Raw genomic sequence first — 15,913 nt, 5'->3', positions numbered from 1 at the left:
ATGAGGGGGAAAAAACTATTGAATCCATTTTCGAATAAGGCTGTAACGTCACAAAATGTGGAAAAAGTCAAGGGGTCTGTATACTTTCCAAATGCGCTGTACACGCAAAATGTATAGACTATAATGATTTAATACAATGAAATGTTGTTTAAATGCTGAGCGCTTTATGTCCCTAACAGCCTATTGTGTGGCACTCGCAAATGCTTCACAATGTATTTCTTTCTAGGCTATATATAGCCTTGAAATAATTGAAATAATATAGCTGAAATTCATTTTCGTTCCTTCTTAGGCTTATTCAAATACTTTTCATTCAAATCCATATCGTTTGGTTTCAATACTTATAAAATGAAATGATAGGTTCAGGTAGTCACAAAAATAGATGGATGTTGGTTAAATTGTGATTTTTAGTGAATGGAGTGAATTTGGAGCAGCAGTTATTTAATAAATAATAATTCTCCTCGGCGCTGTGCGTAAGCACCGGCATTTCCAACTGCTCATCTTCGCTCACATATTCTGACACCCATACAACTCCTCCATTTTGGGCTTAGTCCCCATGTCATCATTTTGCTGGTATTCGTTTTAACCATCTGGCTCTCTTCCCCCCCCTCCCTCTTTCAGTGTTCCATTCAACAGACAGTGGATGCTCCCGCAGGAGCTCCCAGGATTCCTTTCACCTGTCCAACTCTGGTTCGGCCGAGGAGGTGGAGGAGTGCGAGCTGAAAGGTAGAGCGAGGGAGGGGAGACATTAAATGCATGCTTCATGCATTTCTGTTACTATCTCATATCATTCACGACCTCATCGTCATGTGTCTCATATCATTCACGACCTCATCGTCATGTGTCTCATATCATTCACAACCTCATCGTCCTGTGTCCCATATCATTCACGACCTTATTGTCCTGTGTCCCATATCATTCACGACCTCATTGTCCTGTGTCTCATATCATTCACGACCTCATCGCCCTGTGTCTCATATCATTCACGGCCTCATCGCCCTGTGTCCCATATCATTCACGACCTCATCGTCATGTGTCCCATATCATTCACGACCTCATTGTCCTGTGTCCCATATCATTCATGACCTCATCGCCCTGTGTCCCATATCATTCACGACCTCATCGTCATGTGTCTCATATCATTCACGACCTCATCGCCCTGTGTCTCATATCATTCACGACCTCATCGCCCTGTGTCTCATATCATTCACGGCCTCATCGCCCTGTGTCCCATATCATTCACGACCTCATCGTCATGTGTCCCATATCATTCACGACCTCATTGTCCTGTGTCCCATATCATTCATGACCTCATCGCCCTGTGTCCCATATCATTCACGACCTCATCGTCATGTGTCTCATATCATTCACGACCTCATCGTCATGTGTCCCATATCATTCACGACCTCATCGCCCTGTGTCCCATATCATTCACGACCTCATCGTCCTGTGTCCCATATCATTTACGACCTCATCGTCAGGTGTCACATTTTTACTGGCAGTCGTTAACATTGCTCTCTGGACTGTTAGGGAAAGATAGATTGGTGTGTGTGTGTTTTGTAAAAGTTATAAATCTTTTATTATCTATGATAAGAGCATATAAAAGCATTGAAGGCAGGTTCATGTAAGGTTAATTGGCACAAACTGGTAGTCAAAACTGTGGCTTCCCGAAAAGGGGTGGGTGTTTTTAACCTACATGCACAGACTTATTTGAATAAAAAGAGTAGAGGATGTGTTAAGTTCTGTGGATCCAGCTGCTAAGATACTGTACCAGTCTTAACTATTGGGTTTGTGGGCTAACATATGAATACACGTTTTACCTAACATTGCTGTGCTGACTATCGGCATGGTTGGGTGGGCTTTAGTGTGTGTTCCCATGTCCTTTATCTGTGTGAGGGGTATAGAAAGTACTACCTTGTGGGTAGTGTATGGGATATAGTGTATATATGTGGGGGTGTGTAGTAGTATATAGGTAGTGGTGTGTGATAGTATATATGTGGGGGTGTGTAGTAGTATATAGGTAGTGGTGTGTGCTAGTATATAGTATATATGTGGGGGTGTGTAGTAGTATATAGGTAGTGGTGTGTGCTAGTATATAGTATATATGTGGGGGTGTGTGCTAGTATATAGTATATATGTGGGGGTGTGTAGTAGTATATAGGTAGTGGTGTGTGCTATTAAAATACACTATCATTCAAAAGTTTGCGTCACTGAAATTTCCTTGTTTTTGAAAGAAAAGCTAAACAAAATTGTCCATTAAAATAACATAAAATTGATCAGAAACACAGTGTAGACATTGTTAATGTTGTAAATGACTATTGTAACTGGAAACGGATGATTAAAAAAGAAACAGATTTGGAATATCTACACAGGCTTTTCTTTTCAAACAAGGACATTTCTAAGTGACCCCAAACTTGAACGGTAGTGTATATGTGGGGCTGGTGGTGTGTAGTAGTATATAGTATACAGTGGGGAGAACAAGTATTTGATACACTGCCGATTTTGCAGGTTTTCCTACTTACAAAGCATGTAGAGGTCTGTAATTTTTATCATAGGTATACTTCAACTATGAGAGACGGAATCTAAAACAAAAATCCAGAAAATCACATTGTATGATTTTTAAGTAATTAATTTGCATTTTATTGCATGACATAAGTATTTGATACATCAGAAAAGCAGAACTTAATATTTGGTACAGAAACCTTTGTTTGCAATTACAGAGATCATACGTTTCCTGTAGTTCTTGACTAGGTTTGCACACACTGCAGCAGGGATTTTGGCCCACTCCTCCCTACAGATCTTCTCCAGATCCTTCAGGTTTCGGGGCTGTCGCTGGGCAATACGGAGTTTCAGCTCCCTCCAAAGATTTTCTATTGGGTTCAGGTCTGGAGACTGGCTAGGCCACTCCAGGACCTTGAGATGCTTCTTACGGAGCCACTCCTTAGTTGCCATGGCTGTGTGCTTTGTGTCGTTGTCATGCTGGAAGACCCAGCCACGACCCATCTTCAATGCTCTTACTGAGGGAAGGAGGTTGTTGGCCAAGATCTCGCGATACATGGCCCCATCCATCCTCCCCTCAATACGGTGCAGTCGTCCTGTCCCCTTTGCAGAAAAGCATCCCCAAAGAATGATGTTTCCACCTCCATGCTTCACGGTTGGGATGGTGTTCTTGGGGTTGTACTCATACTTCTTCTTCCTCCAAACACGGCGAGTGGAGTTAGACCAAAAAGCTCTATTTTTGTCTCATCAGACCACATGACCTTCTCCCATTCCTCCTCTGGATCATCCAGATGGTCATTGGCAAACTTCAGACAGGCCTGGACATGCACTGGATTAAGCAGGGGGACCTTGCGTGCGCTGCAGGATTTTAATCCATGACGGCGTAGTGTGTTACTAATGGTTTTCTTTGAGACTGTGGTCCCAGCTCTCTTCAGGTCATTGACCAGGTCCTGCCGTGTAGTTCTGGGCTGATCCCTCACCTTCCTCATGATCATTGATGCCCCACGAGGTGAAATCTTGCATGGAGCCCCAGACCGAGGGTGATTGACCGTCATCTTGAACTTCTTCCATTTTCTAATAATTGCGCCAACAGTTGTTTCCTTCTCACCAAGCTGCTTGCCTATTGTCCTGTAGCCCATCCCAGCCTTGTGCAGGTCTACAATTTTATCCCTGATGTCCTTACACAGCTCTCTGGTCTTGGCCATTGTGGAGAGATTGGAATCTGTTTGAGTGTGTGGACAGGTGTCTTTTATACAGGTAACGAGTTCAAACAGGTGCAGTTAATACAGGTAATGAGTGGAGAACAGGAGGGCTTCTTAAAGAAAAACTAACATGTCTGTGAGAGCCGGAATTCTTACTGGTTGGTAGGTGATCAAATACTTATGTCATGCAATAAAATGCAAATTAATTATTTAAAAATCATACAATGTGATTTTCTGGATTTTTGTTTTAGATTCCGTCTCTCACAGTTGAAGTGTACCTATGATAAAAATTACAGACCTCTACATGCTTTGTAAGTAGGAAAACCTGCAAAATCGGCAGTGTATCAAATACTTGTTCTCCCCACTGTATATGTGGTGGTGTGTAGTAATATATAGTATATATGTGGTGGTGTGTAGTAGTATATAGTCTATGTGGTGGTGTGTAGTAGTATATAGTCTATATGTGGTGGTGAGTAGTAATATATAGTATATGTGGTGGTGTGTAGTAATATATAGTCTATATGTGGTGGTGTGTAGTAGTATATATGTGGTGGTGTGTAGTAGTATATATGTAGTGGTGTATAGTATATATGTAGTGGTTTGTAGTAGTGTATAGTCTATATGTGGTGGTGTGTAGTAGTATATATGTGGTGGTGTGTAGTAGTATATATGTAGTGGTGTATAGTCTATATGTGGTGGTGTGTAGTAGTGTATAGTATATATGTGGTGGTGTGTAGTAGTATATATGTAGTAGTGTATAGTATATATGTAGTGGTTTGTAGTAGTGTATAGTATACATGTGGTGGTGTGTAGTAGTATATATTATATATGTGGTGGTGTGTAGTAGTGTATAGTCTATATGTGGTAGTGTGTAGTAGTGTACGTGTGGTGGTGTGTAGTAGTATATAGTCTATATGTGGTGGTGTGTAGTAGTATATAGTATACATGTGGTGGTGTGTAGTAGTATATAGTATACATGTGGTGGTGTGTAGTAGTATATATTATATATGTGGTGGTGTGTAGTAGTGTATAGTCTATATGTGGTGGTGAGTAGTAGTATATAGTAGAGTAGTAGAGTTTTTCCTAGCCACCGTGCTTCTACACCTGCATTGCTTGCTGTTTGGGGTTTTAGGCTGGGTTTCTGTACAGCACTTTGAGATATCAGTTGATGTACGAAGGGCCATATAAAATAAACTTGATTTGATTTATAGTATATATGTGGTGGTGTGTAGTAGTATATAGTCTATATGTGGTGGTGTGTAGTAGTATATAGTCTATATGTGGTGGTGAGTAGTAATATATAGTATACAGTGAGGGAAAAAAGTATTTGATCCCCTGCTGATTTTGTACGTTTGCCCACTGACAAAGAAATGATCAGTCTATAATTTTAATGGTAGGTTTATTTGAACAGTGAGAGACAGAATAACAACAAAAATATCCAGAAAAACGCATGTCAAAAATGTTATAAATTGATTTGCATTTTAATGAGGGAAATAAGTATTTGACCCCCTCTCAATCAGAAAGATTTCTGGCTCCCAGGTGTCTTTCATACAGGTAACGAGCTGAGATTAGGAGCACACTCTTAAAGGGAGTGCTCCTAATCTCAGTTTCTTACCTGTATAAAAGACACCTGTCCACAGAAGCAATCAATCAATCAGATTCCAAACTCTCCACCATGGCCAAGACCAAAGAGCTCTCCAAGGATGTCAGGGACAAGATTGTAGATCTACACAAGGCTGGAATGGGCTACAAGACCATTGCCAAGCAGCTTGGTGAGAAGGTGACAACAGTTGGTGCGATTATTCGCAAATGGAAGAAAAAAAAACAACTGTCAAACTCCCTTGGCCTAGGGCTCCATGCAAGATCTCAACTCGTGGAGTTGCAATGATCATGAGAATGGTGAGGAATCTGCCCAGAACTAAACAGGAGGATCTTGTCAATGATCTCAAGGCAGCTGGGACCATAGTCACCAAGAAAACAATTGGTAACACACTACGCCGTGAAGGACTGAAATCCTGCAGCGCCCGCAAGGTCCCCCTGCTCAAGAAAGCTCATATACATACCCGTCTGAAGTTTGCCAATGAACATCTGAATGATTCAGAGGACAACTGGGTGAACGTGTTGTGGTCAGACGAGACCAAAGTGGAGTTCTTTGGCATCAACTCAACTTGCCGTATTTGGAGGAGGAGGAATGCTGCCTATGACCCCAAGAAACCATCCCCACCGTCAAACATGGAGGTGGAAACATTATGCTTTGGGGGTGTTTTTCTGCTAAGGGGACAGGACAACTTCACCGCATCAAAGGGACGATGGACGGGGCCATGTACCGTCAAATCTTGGGTGAAAACCTCCTTCCCTCAGCCAGGGCATTGAAAATGGGTCGTGGATGGGTATTCCAGCATGACAATGACCCAAAACACACGGCCAAGGCAACAAAGGAGTGGCTCAAGAAAAAGCACATTAAGGTCCTGGAGTGGCCTAGCCAGTCTCCAGACCTTAATCCCATAGAAAATCTGTGGAGGGAGCTGAAGGTTCGAGTTGCCAAACGTCAGCCTCGAAATCTTAATGACTTGAAGAAGATCTGCAAAGAGGATTGGGACAAAATCCCTCCTGAGATGTGTGCAAACCTGGTGGCCAACTACAAGAAACATCTGACCTCTGTGATTGCCAACAAGGGTTTTGCCACCAAGTACTAAGTCATGTTTTGCAGAGGGGTCAAATACTTATTTCCCTCATTAAAATGCAAATCAATTTATAACATTTTTGACATGCGTTTTTCTGGATTTTTTTGTTGATATTCTGTCTCTCACTGTTCAAATAAACATACCATTAAAATTACAGACTGATCATTTCATTGTCAGTGGGCAAACGAACAAAATCAGCAGGGGATCAAATACTTTTTTCCCTCACTGTATATGTGGTGGTGTGTAGTAGTATATAGTCTATATGTGGTGGTGTGTAGTAGTATATAGTCTATATGTGGTGGTGAGTAGTAATATATAGTATATGTGGTGGTGTGTAGTAGTATATAGTATATATGTGGTGGTGTGTAGTTGTGTATATATGTGGTGGTGTGTAGTAGTGTGTAGTATATATGTAGTAGTGTATAGTATATATGTAGTAGTGTATAGTCTATATGTAGTAGTGTATAGTATATATGTGGTGGTGTGTAGTAGTATATATGTAGTAGTGTATAGTATATATGTGGTGGTGTGTAGTAGTGTATAGTATATATGTAGTGGTTTGTAGTAGTGTATAGTCTATGTGGTGGTGTGTAGTAATATATAGTATATATGTGGTGGTGTGTAGTATAGTATATGTGGTGGTGTGTAGTAGTGTATAGTATATGTGGTGGTGTGTAGTAGTGTATAGTATATGTGGTGGTGTGTAGTAGTGTATAGTATATGTGGTGGTGTGTAGTAGTATAGTATATGTGGTGGTGTGTAATAGTGTATAGTATATATGTGGTAGTGTGTAATAGTATATATGTGGTAGTGTATAGTATATATGTGGTGGTGTGTAGTAGTGTATAGTATATATGTAGTAGTGTATAGTATATATGTAGTAGTGTATAGTCTATGTAGTAGTGTATAGTATATATGTGGTGGTGTGTAGTAGTATATATGTAGTGGTTTGTAGTAGTGTATAGTATATATGTGGTGGTGTGTAGTAGTGTATAGTATATATGTAGTGGTTTGTAGTAGTGTATAGTCTATGTGGTGGTGTGTAGTAGTGTATAGTCTATGTGGTGGTGTGTAGTAGTGTATATGTGGTGGTGTGTAGTAGTGTATATGTGGTGGTGTGTAGTAGTGTATAGTATATGTGGTGGTGTGTATAGTATATGTGGTGGTGTGTATAGTATATGTGGTGGTGTGTAATAGTGTATAGTATATATGTGGTAGTGTGTAATAGTATATATGTGGTAGTGTATAGTATATATGTGGTGGTGTGTAGTAGTGTATAGTATATATGTGGTGGTGTGTAGTAGTGTACGTGTGGTGGTGTGTAGTAGTGTATATGTGGTGGTGTGTAGTAGTATATAGTCTATATGTGGTGGTGAGTAGTAATATATAGTCTATATGTGGTGGTGTGTAGTAGTATATAGTCTATATGTGGTGGTGTGTAGTAGTGTATAGTATATATGTGGTGGTGTGTATAGTATATATGTGGGGCTGGTTGCTGAGTGTAATCTATGTCTCTCAGATGGCTGTGAGGGCCAGTCCCTGATGACGGTGTCTAGGAGCGGCCTCTCCCTGTCGCACGCCTCCCTCTTCTCAGGTATCTGGTCTGGCGGGGGCGGGGGGGGGAGGGTTGAGGAGGCCAGGGAGCAATGGGTTTGGAGGGTAGGGTTGGGCTCTAATCCAGGTTTCATTAACCAAATTCACTGCTGAACTCACCAGCTCCCGCTTTCTCCCGTTGTGCTATATACAAACAAACATGTGACTGGCTCAACTGTTCTGGGGAACTACGGTAAACTTCATCATGTAAAATAAAAAGGTGAAAGGAACAACATCATCTGCCTCATTACCTAAACTATTTTTTTTGTTGGGGGGGGGGTGAATATTGTGAAACACTATCATTCCGCTATTACTGTAGATCTATTGACGTTTTCTGAAATGACAATGCAACTATATTACATATATCTCCTTTTAAAATAAACATCAGATATTACACGTGCAAGACTAGAGTTAAGAGCCTTTACAATGGACTACAAACAAAATGACTGCCACCTAATCGTATTAGCTGTGTTCTATAAGGGCGTAGCTATCAATAAATGATAAGATAATTCCAGCACTGGTGAGAAATACTGCGGCGTGGTAGGCTTTCATAAGACAAAGGACACTTGTTGAATTTGCAGCGAACTAACGGATTAATAGATCAGTCCGTTTGCATATAAAGGTAGTGATTTTTCTTTGTGATTGTCTGAGTTTGATGCCTTTTTTTTTTTTTTTTTTACCAGATGATGCTAGTTTGATAGTTGTGCTTTTTAAAGCACTGAGCCTGATCTCTCTCTCTCTCTCTCTCTCTCTTTCTCTCGCTCTCAAAATTTAAGAGGCTCTAATGGCATGGGGATAACATATGTTTACATTGCCAAAGCAAGTGAGAGAGATTAATAAACAAAAGTGAAATAAAAAAAATTCACTGTAAACATTAACACTCACAAAAGTTCCAAAATAATAAAAACATGTCAAATGTAATTGTCTATATACAGTGTTGTAATGATGTGCAAATAGTTAAAGTACAAAAGGGAAAATAAATCAACACAAATATAGGTTGCATTTACAATGGTGTTTGTTTTTCTGAGATAATTTCCTTATTCATGTCTAGGCAGATGTAAAATGTTACTGTTTTGATTAATTTTAATGGAGTGGGATAGGTCTGCCCTATACCAAATCAGCATTCCCCCTGAGTCTCTTCCCTGTTTCACACCTGGTAGTTTGGTGGATGGGGACTACCAGTTCTCTGTAACCTAGAGGGCAACCAGTGGGTCCGTCTCCTTTATACCATGTTTCTTGTAGGATGACAATGTCTGTATTTTCAGTTTCTTTGAAGTCTTGAGTTCCTGCTCTTTAGTCCAAAGGCAGCTGACCTCAGACCTTGTATATTCCAGGATGAGATAGTAAAAGCTTTGTATTCCATAGTGTCTAGTGTTGTTTTTGTGTGGTTTAGGCCCCGGACCATCACAGTAGGTGTGAGCAGAGCATGTTGGGCATCTGATACATACCTCTTAGGTCGCAGGATATGGCTTGGGTGGGTGTAATAGTAGGGGTTGAGCCTGTTGCTCTGCTCACGGCCTGGGCATATGTCCTGCTGTTATGTTGAGGTTCCTTTATCTCTCTCTCTCTCTCTCTCTCTCTCAGATGCAGACATAAAGCGCGGTGTGACATCCAGTGTCCGCTCTTTCCTCAGATCAGAGTCTATGTAAGAACGACTTCCTCCCTTCTAGCCTCAAAGGTGTTGGCCCAATGCCAAATCGACCTCTAGATCCTTTGCCCTATGCACTTTTGGAGATTTGAGAGGATTTGACAGGTATAAACAATTTAAGAGCGCGCACCAACTTGCCCTCTGATAGGATAAGTCTTGTCTAAGATCTCCAAAAGTGTATAATCTATGGGCACAATTAGTTGTAATGCAAATATGAAAATCATAACTGGCATGTAGAAATGGTAGGATAAATTATAAATTGCCACTTCACATGAAAAAGGTTGCCGACTCCTGGTAGGGGAGAGTGGGCTAAGTTGAGCCACCCTTGTTTTCTAGGAAACCATACACAAAATGAATAATTTGACCAAATATTTAAGAGTTTGTGAAGGAAGAAACCCCATGGAAAAAGTTTGCTCCTAAAAACTGATTTTCACGAAGACAAATTAATTTCTTTTGTTACAGGTTTCATGGTGCTTGTAGATAATTGAAAGATTGTTTTATACATCAGTTGGTGTCTCGATCAGCTCCAATATGCGGTCCTAAACCGAGTATGAAAGTGCGTCCTTGTAGCTGTGTGGGCTAATATAGTCAAAATGTTTGTCTTTCTATTGCTGGATTTGAAATTGCAACCTTTTTGAAATCAGAGGCAGATGCTTTTATTGTTTGCGCTAGTTAAAATTAAACTGTTTGCGATAGTGTGGCTATTGTTAAAATTAAACTGTTTGGTGTACGCTTGTTCTCTATTCCTACCATCAATCTGTCTCAGTTCTCCGTCGTTCCTCCAGTCTAACTCTGCTGAGTCGGTGGCCATGGGCCTGCTCAGGCAGTTTGAGGGCATGCAGCTCCCTGCAGCCTCGGAGCTCGACTGGCTGGTCCCAGAGCAAGACGCACCACAGAAGGTACACACACACACAGACACACACACACACACACACACACACACACACACACACACACACACACACACACACACACACACACACACACACACACACAAATAGACTCACACAAACTGAGCTGTATCCTGCTACCCCTCAGCTCCTGCCCATCCCTGACTCCCTGCCCATCTCTCCTGATGACGGGGAGCATGCTGACATCTACAAGCTGAGGATCCGAGTGAGAGGGAACCTGGAGTGGGCCCCCCCGCGACCCCAGATCATCTTCAACATTCACCCCGCGCACAAGTGAGTCCACACACACAACACGGGTCACAAACGTAGTTGCTGACTTCACACTATTCTGTTTGCCTTCCCCTTTTTGTCTCTCTCTCTCTCTGTCTCGCTCGCTCTCGCTGTCGCTGTCGCTCTCTCTCGCTGTCGCTCTCTCTCGCTGTCGCTCTCTCTCGCTGTCGCTCTCTCTCGCTGTCGCTCTCTCTCTCGCTATCTCTCTCTCGCTATGCCTCTGCGTCTCTCGCGCGCTGCCTCTCTCTGTCAGTTTGTCTCTAGTTCTGTCTTTTTGTTGCTTTCTGCCTGTCTCTCTCACTAACCCGCCTCTCTCCCCTTTTTTTCTCTATCAGGAGGAAGATCGTCGTGGCCAAGCAAAACTACCGCTGTGCAGGCTGCGGGACTCGCATAGACCCAGGTACAAACCACATTGAAGATACCCGCTGCCATAGCACAACCACCCATGTTATCCCTATCCCACAGTGGCCAGTTTGTGTCAACCCCCGCCCCCCTTCCTCACTCACATTGAAACTCTTAACCCCCCCACCGGACAGACTACATCAAGCGAATGCGCTACTGTGAGTACCTGGGCCGCTACTTCTGCCAGTGTTGCCATGAGAACGCCCAGGCGGTGGTGCCGGGCCGTGTGCTGAGGAAGTGGGACTTCAGCAAGTACTATGTCAGCAACTTTGCCCGGGACCTGCTGGGCAAGATATCAGGAGACCCCCTGTTCAACCCCAACGACATCAACAGTGGCCTCTACAAGAAGAACAAAGCCCTGGAGACTGTCCGGGTGAGAGGACTTGATTTTGTTATACTTGCCTGGTTAGTTTAATGCTGGTTAGTTTAATGCTTATCTTATTTTAGGTTTGGTTAGTTACTTTACCACAGTTTACTGTAACTCACCTGTACTAGAAGGAAAATGCATTATGGTTATGAGTTTGAAATGCATTCTGTGAACTAAGTACATTTTCCTAATATTCTTCAGGTTTTGAGGGTCCAACTATTCCACATGAAAAACCTCTTCAAGACCTGCCGCCTAGCTAGAGAGTAAGTTGTATTTGTATTTATTATGGATCGCCATTAGCATTCCTGGGGTCTAGCAAAATGAAGGCAGTTTATACCATTTTAAAAACGTTACAATACATTCACAGATTTCACAACACACTGTGTGCCCTCAGGCCCCTACTCCACAACTAAGGGTTGGTAACAGGCTGATTGGTTGGCTATTTGAGCCGGTAAAGGGGGCTTTACTATTCTTAGATACAGGAATGACATTTGCTTCCCTCCAGGCCTGAGGGCACACACTTTGTAGTAGGCTTAAATTGAAGATATCAGAAATAGGAGTGGCAATATCATCCTCTATCCTCAGTAATTTTCCATCCAGATTGTCAGACCACGGTGGCTTGTCGTTGTTGATAGACAGCAATACTTTTTTTTACCTCTTCCACACTGACTTTACGTAATTCAAAAGTACAATTATTGTCTTTCATAATTCGGTCAGATATACTTGGATGTGTCGTGTCAGTGTTTGTTGCTGGCATGTCATCCCTAAGTTTGTTTATCATGCCAATTTAAAAAGTCATTAAAGTAGTTGTGCGTGTTCTGCAATAACTGGTATTATTGGTATGCGACGGTCCATTCCATTGACATGTAGTATTCCTGTGCTACTCCTCTGAGATGACCGTGTATGGATGGTATTGTTGGTATGAGTTCCCCTGACGTGTGTCCCTGCGTTTGTCCCCACAGCGTGCTGGACCAGTTCGACAGCCTCCCTGGTCACCTGACTGAGGACCTGCACCTGTTCTCCCTCAGCGACCTCAACGCTGTGCGCAACGGAGAGCTGGCCCCCCGGCTACGAGAGCTTCTGAAATTGGGTTCTGCGCACGTGGCTGGCTGTGTGGTGAGAATGCTTATCGTGAACCAGATACTCCTGTTGTCACTGTAGTTAACTCTGAGATACGCTAATAGAGATACATTGTTGATTTTGATATGGGGATGTACATTTTGAATTGTCTTTCTACTCTATCCCAGTTAAATACAATAACATATTTATGAGTAGCATGATTGGTCTTCACCAATCCAGTGTGATTTGTGAACTAACATTCTGAAGTTGTCATTCTATAAGATGGCTCTAGTACTGTTTGTGTCAAATGACTGTTTGCGCTGTGTGTTCCAGTGGACTTGTGGGTGTTCTAACATGACATTTTCAAAGTTAAAAAAAGAAAACGTTTTATTCTCAGTGTTTGGCTCTTGCCCTCAATGTCTCAATTTCCCCTCTTTCCTTGTCTTTGTCTCCCACAGCTGTGTCAGGCCAAGGGCTTTGTGTGTGAGTTCTGCGGCAACGACAAAGACATCATCTTCCCCTTCCAGTTGAACAAGTGCACGTGCTGCGAAGGTGAGCCCCCCCTGCTGGTGGGAGGACTGGTTGTCCCACGGGCCCCCTCTCCCTTCCTCTCCCCCTCCTGGAGAAATTGGAAGTTCCGCAGGCTGGCCAGGGCCCTGTCCCAAGACAAGAGAGAGGGAGAGGGAGGAGAGGAAGAGAGTGAGGCAAGGGAAGATGAGGAGAAATGGACTGGAGAGAGAGGAAAGGAGAGGAGGAGAACAGAAGGGGAGACGAGGAGGTTATTCACAGCGTTCCAACATGGAACTCTGGCCAAGGCCTTTTGGAGTAAAGAAAAGGAGGAAGATGAGGAGCTAGAAGAAGGAGAGAGGGAAGGAGAAACCCAGACAGGGAAAGGAATGGCGGAAGGAAAGTTTGAAACTGAGGATGTTGAGAACAAAGAAAGAGAGGACAGGGAAGACAGTGAGGGAAGTGCAGAAGGACACGTGAAGAAAGAGAAGGGCAATTTATTTAAGGCCCTCGGTGTCAGCAAACTAACCAGCACTTTCTCCAAGGACAAAGGATCCAGGGAAAGAGAGAAAGAGAAACAGGGGGATGCGGATGGGACAGAGAAGGAAGAGAGGAGAGGACTCTGGAAAGTCCCTGGGGTTGGGAGGCTAGCGAAAGCGTTCTCAAAAGGGGAAGTAGAGAGGAAAAAGGAGAAAGGAGAGTTAGAGGAATTAGACAAGTGTGACAGTAAAGGGAAATTCTTTAAAAAAGATTGTTCAGAAAAAGGAGAAAGTGAAGTACGGGAGAGTAACAGCAGCGTAGTAGTGGAAGGAAAGGACGGACGGTTCACAGTGAAACCTCCGGTTTTGGGCCTTAGGTTGCTCAACGTTTTCTCCAGAGACACCAGAAAGTTAGAAGGGAGGAAGATGAGTGATGAAAAAGAGAGAATGGAAGAGCAGGAGACCCCATCTAACTGGAGATCCTGCAAATCACGCAAAGCCAGGAGGATAACAATCGGTAGGGGGGAGAGAGAAAAGAACCGGGGTGAGAGGACGGCGGAGACGGCGGAGGAGGAGAGAAGTAGAGGGGGAGGAACAGAGCAATAGATGGAGGGTGGTGACCAAGGCTCTCTAGCCAAACCGAAAGGAAGAGAAGTCAGATAGAGGATGAAGGGAGGGGAGGGAAAGCAGCTTTTCATTGCCCTCTCCTTGGAAAACATAGATGCCTTCTAGACAGAAAGAAATTCCCTCTGAGTATTGGGAAGGATGAGAATAGCAGAAAAGTTTTTGTTACAATCAATCCCAAATCAGTTGCTGTATTCCAAATCAAACCCCTATGACTTACTAGTCAATTTGGAATTAGGAAAATATCTTGAATTCCAAAAGACATGATTGAGAGATGCAGAATGTAGCACATTGACTTGTACTAGCTGTCATGGAATCACATGTGGACCGAGTTGAATTGGTATGGAAATATGTAACTTAGGATATTGTTTACTCGGGTATCAATTCACATTGGCAGTCACAGCCTAGAATTTAAACTTCCTCGTTAATTTCAATGTTGACCACTTCTTGCGTGGAATTCTTTGAGTTTTCTTCACTATGGTGTTGGTGGTTGGTTGGACTGGTTTTTATGGTGCAGGGTGGCACTACTGGTGGAAGGTAGTTGTAGGATGTTCTGACATCTTTGGTTGTGGCTGCCACTGTTGTTTGATCTTGTTTCCTGGCCTCTCCTTGGTGCCTTACTGAGCTCTGGCCTCTCCTTGGTGCCTCACTGAGCTCTGGCTTCTCCTTGGTGCCTCACTGAGCTCTGGCCTCTCCTTGGTGCCTCACTGAGCTCTGGCCTCTCCTTGGTGCCTCACTGAGCTCTGGCCTCTCCTTGGTGCCTCACTGAGCTCTGGCCTCTCCTTGGTGCCTCACTGAGCTCTGGCCTCTCCTTGGTGCCTCACTGAGCTCTGGCCTCTCCTTGGTGCCTCACTGAGCTCTGGCCTCTCCTTGGTGCCTCACTGAGCTCTGGCCTCTCCTTGGTGCCTCACTGAGCTCTGGCCTCTCCTTGGTGCCTCACTGAGCTCTGGCCTCTCCTTGGTGCCTCACTGAGCTCTGGCCTCTACTCAGTATTGCTGTGAAAGGTCAAAAGGTCCTACTGGCCTCACCTTCTGATGTACAGAATGTGTGTGTTAGAGGTAATGCCAGATAACATTGTCTTTAACTGAGTGTTTTAGGCTACAGTGTTTTATCAGCTGTGTTCATCAATTTCAAATGTGACATGGCATAATTTTCAAAAGAGTTGCTATTGCTGTCTGCCCTGTCTGAAAAGTTATTTAGTATTTGAAAGTAGTTCTTTGTGTGTTATTGAAGAACAGAGACAGGTTTATATTGTGAAGCGTGAGGAATGGAGATATGGGTCTATTTCGATGTGTGGGTAATGGAGGAGAATCAACTGGAGTGAGAGAACGAGTTGTTCTTTCGACGTGTGACTGGCTGTCCGCCATTTATTATTTAAGCATCAACTTCTCTGTTTGAATGTCAAATAAACACATTTTGTGAATTTCAGTTTCTTTTGTCATTTCATTATCGTGGGAACAATATATTCATTAGAAATACGGTTTAAAAATGTATTGCATTCGAAAGCTTCCACACAAGGTGTTTCCTGAAAATGGTTCAGGCACACAGTCTGAGCTTTAGAAGCTGTGTCTCTATTGAGGATAGGCTTCTCATTGCAGTCATGTCTGAACTGGTTTGAGTGGTGAACTGACTCTTGACAAGTTTCTGTGTTTTACCACTCCTCTGTCCCAC

General features: G+C 43.1%; 1 protein-coding gene across 1 annotated transcript in view; it reads left to right on the top strand.

The window, feature by feature from the left end:
- The window catches only part of LOC139539461 (run domain Beclin-1-interacting and cysteine-rich domain-containing protein-like), a 54,423-nt gene that overhangs the window by 35,998 nt on the left and 2,512 nt on the right, over positions 1-15,913 (top strand). Inside the window, exons 12-21 of the mRNA XM_071342433.1 lie at positions 619-723; positions 7,902-7,976; positions 9,560-9,620; positions 10,390-10,522; positions 10,662-10,807; positions 11,140-11,204; positions 11,341-11,579; positions 11,775-11,836; positions 12,536-12,689; positions 13,091-13,184. Coding sequence (XP_071198534.1) covers positions 619-723; positions 7,902-7,976; positions 9,560-9,620; positions 10,390-10,522; positions 10,662-10,807; positions 11,140-11,204; positions 11,341-11,579; positions 11,775-11,836; positions 12,536-12,689; positions 13,091-13,184 — 1,134 coding nt within the window. The remainder of the gene's footprint in view (positions 1-618; positions 724-7,901; positions 7,977-9,559; positions 9,621-10,389; positions 10,523-10,661; positions 10,808-11,139; positions 11,205-11,340; positions 11,580-11,774; positions 11,837-12,535; positions 12,690-13,090; positions 13,185-15,913) is intronic.

Source organism: Salvelinus alpinus, chromosome 15, assembly GCF_045679555.1.
Source record: "Salvelinus alpinus chromosome 15, SLU_Salpinus.1, whole genome shotgun sequence".
NCBI lineage: Eukaryota > Metazoa > Chordata > Actinopteri > Salmoniformes > Salmonidae > Salvelinus > Salvelinus alpinus.
This window is presented reverse-complemented; position numbering and strand designations above follow the sequence as displayed.